Below are 1,900 nucleotides of genomic sequence, written 5' to 3' on the forward strand. Positions count from 1 at the left end.
TCACCTTATTCCGATGATTAGGATTGGTAAGGCCAGAGAACATTTCATCGTAGAAATTAACGTCCATAGTTTTATCAAGATAAACAGTGACTGCAGTGCTCACGAACGTCTTGATACAATTGGCTATTAACATTCTACATTTATCATCTGATACCACATCAACCCATTTTGGCAGACCTGATAAATTAGAGTTAACATGCGACATACCCAAGTCATCATTTTCATTCAACCCTTCAACTGATTTACCATTAGCATAAAACCCCGTAACCAAATTCCTAGCAAAACTACCAACAATATTCGAAATAAACCCAGTCCCAGTAGTTGACATCAACTTATCCATAACCCGATCAGAATAACTTGAATTGCCCAGTTCTTGTATCTCACTGCTACTACTCCCTACCCGATAACCCCTTAAAATCCCAATTGTCATTGCCTGGGAAACCCGAGTCAGAGACTCCAAAAACTCCTTTGATTGAGCAATCTTTGACAATTGCTTCAAACTAGTAGGAATTTCATCTGAATCAGACTCCAGAAACTCCTTGAAATCCTTGGACAAGACACTAATTGTCTCCGAAGATTCAGAGACCATTTCAGCTATTGAAATTATGGCTCCAAACAGCTTCACAATTCTCATCCTTTTCCTCACAACTGAGGGCATGTGATACACTTTGTACATACCATAACTCGAACATCCGATCAATCCCAGTAAGATTATCCATTTTTTGTTTCTTCGAGTAAAATCCAACCCCCTTCTTACTAACACAATTTCCATGTAGCTCAAATAAAAACAAACCCTATTTATAGCTCCTAAAACTCCCAATTCTCTGTTAAAATTCAAATTATAATGAAAATTTGACTACGAATACTAACAAAGAAACAGGAAGCGAACCCTATAGTTCAAATTGAATCCAGCCTAGAACAGGAGCAATAAAAAGAGTGAAAATTTTATGGGTTTTCGAGAATCGAAAATTATGGGCGTTGGGAAAACTAACCTTGACGATGAGCCGTTGCAGATAGTGCGGGCTGATAGAGTCCCAGCGTAATGGCAAAAGGGGTGGTTTGATTGTTTATTTATTATAGTTTTATTGACATCCAGAAAAAATAATAATAATAATAATAATAATAATATTGACATCCAGAAAAAAAAAATAATAATAATAAATAAATAAAAATAGAGGAAGAAAATCAACGGAAATTTTTGCCTTTAGCTGAGTTCTTCAATTTCATTCGAAGAAGCGTTGATTTTGTGTTTGTCCATATGTTTAAAAAAAAGGTAGATAAAAAATTTACTCATTCATAATTGATTGTTGAATCATAAACTTTCTTCAAAGTTAGAATTGCACTAAAGTGAGGACGATTGCTTTTGATTAAACCAAAAAACCGAATTCTAGACTTGACCGACCAAGAAAATATCTAGAAAACAATTATTTTAAAAAATTTCTCTCTTTCTAGCTATAGAATTTGGCCCTATGAAGTATATTTATATAGATAAAAATTCAATCTTCAAGTTCATGTCAAATTCTCTCTCATTGGTTTAATTGCATATGTTTTCCTTAAACTTTAGTTTCAGTTATAATTAAGTCCAAAACTTTTCAAATAATTACAATTGATTCCAAAACTTTTTCCAGCTATCATATGGTTTGGACATATATTATCCAAGTTTCAATAATTAAATTTTATATGATCAATCATAAATCACTCAATATAATTAGTAGCCTTTACTTTTTTTGCTAAAGACAAAAACTGCTCTCTTGACAAGATTACATAAGATAATTCATCCGTCTAATTTATATAGGTTTATTTTATTTTTCAAATGGATTAAGAAATTTTATTTAATGTTATTGAAAAAAAAAATTTACAAAGAATTTTCCTCATTCGCCATTATATAATTATCAACGAT

At 32.0% G+C, this 1,900-nt stretch overlaps 1 protein-coding gene across 1 annotated transcript in view; it reads right to left on the reverse strand.

Annotated features, from left to right (window-relative positions):
• LOC111397866 (protein PHLOEM PROTEIN 2-LIKE A10-like) overlaps positions 1-1,086 on the reverse strand; it is a 2,954-nt gene extending 1,868 nt beyond the window's left edge. Inside the window, exon 1 of the mRNA XM_023024834.1 lies at positions 5-1,086. Coding sequence (XP_022880602.1) covers positions 5-772 — 768 coding nt within the window. The 5' untranslated portion in view covers positions 773-1,086. The remainder of the gene's footprint in view (positions 1-4) is intronic.
• Positions 1,087-1,900: the final 814 nt, after the last annotated feature.

Source organism: Olea europaea, chromosome 7 (genome assembly GCF_002742605.1).
Source record: "Olea europaea var. sylvestris chromosome 7, O_europaea_v1, whole genome shotgun sequence".
NCBI lineage: Eukaryota > Viridiplantae > Streptophyta > Magnoliopsida > Lamiales > Oleaceae > Olea > Olea europaea.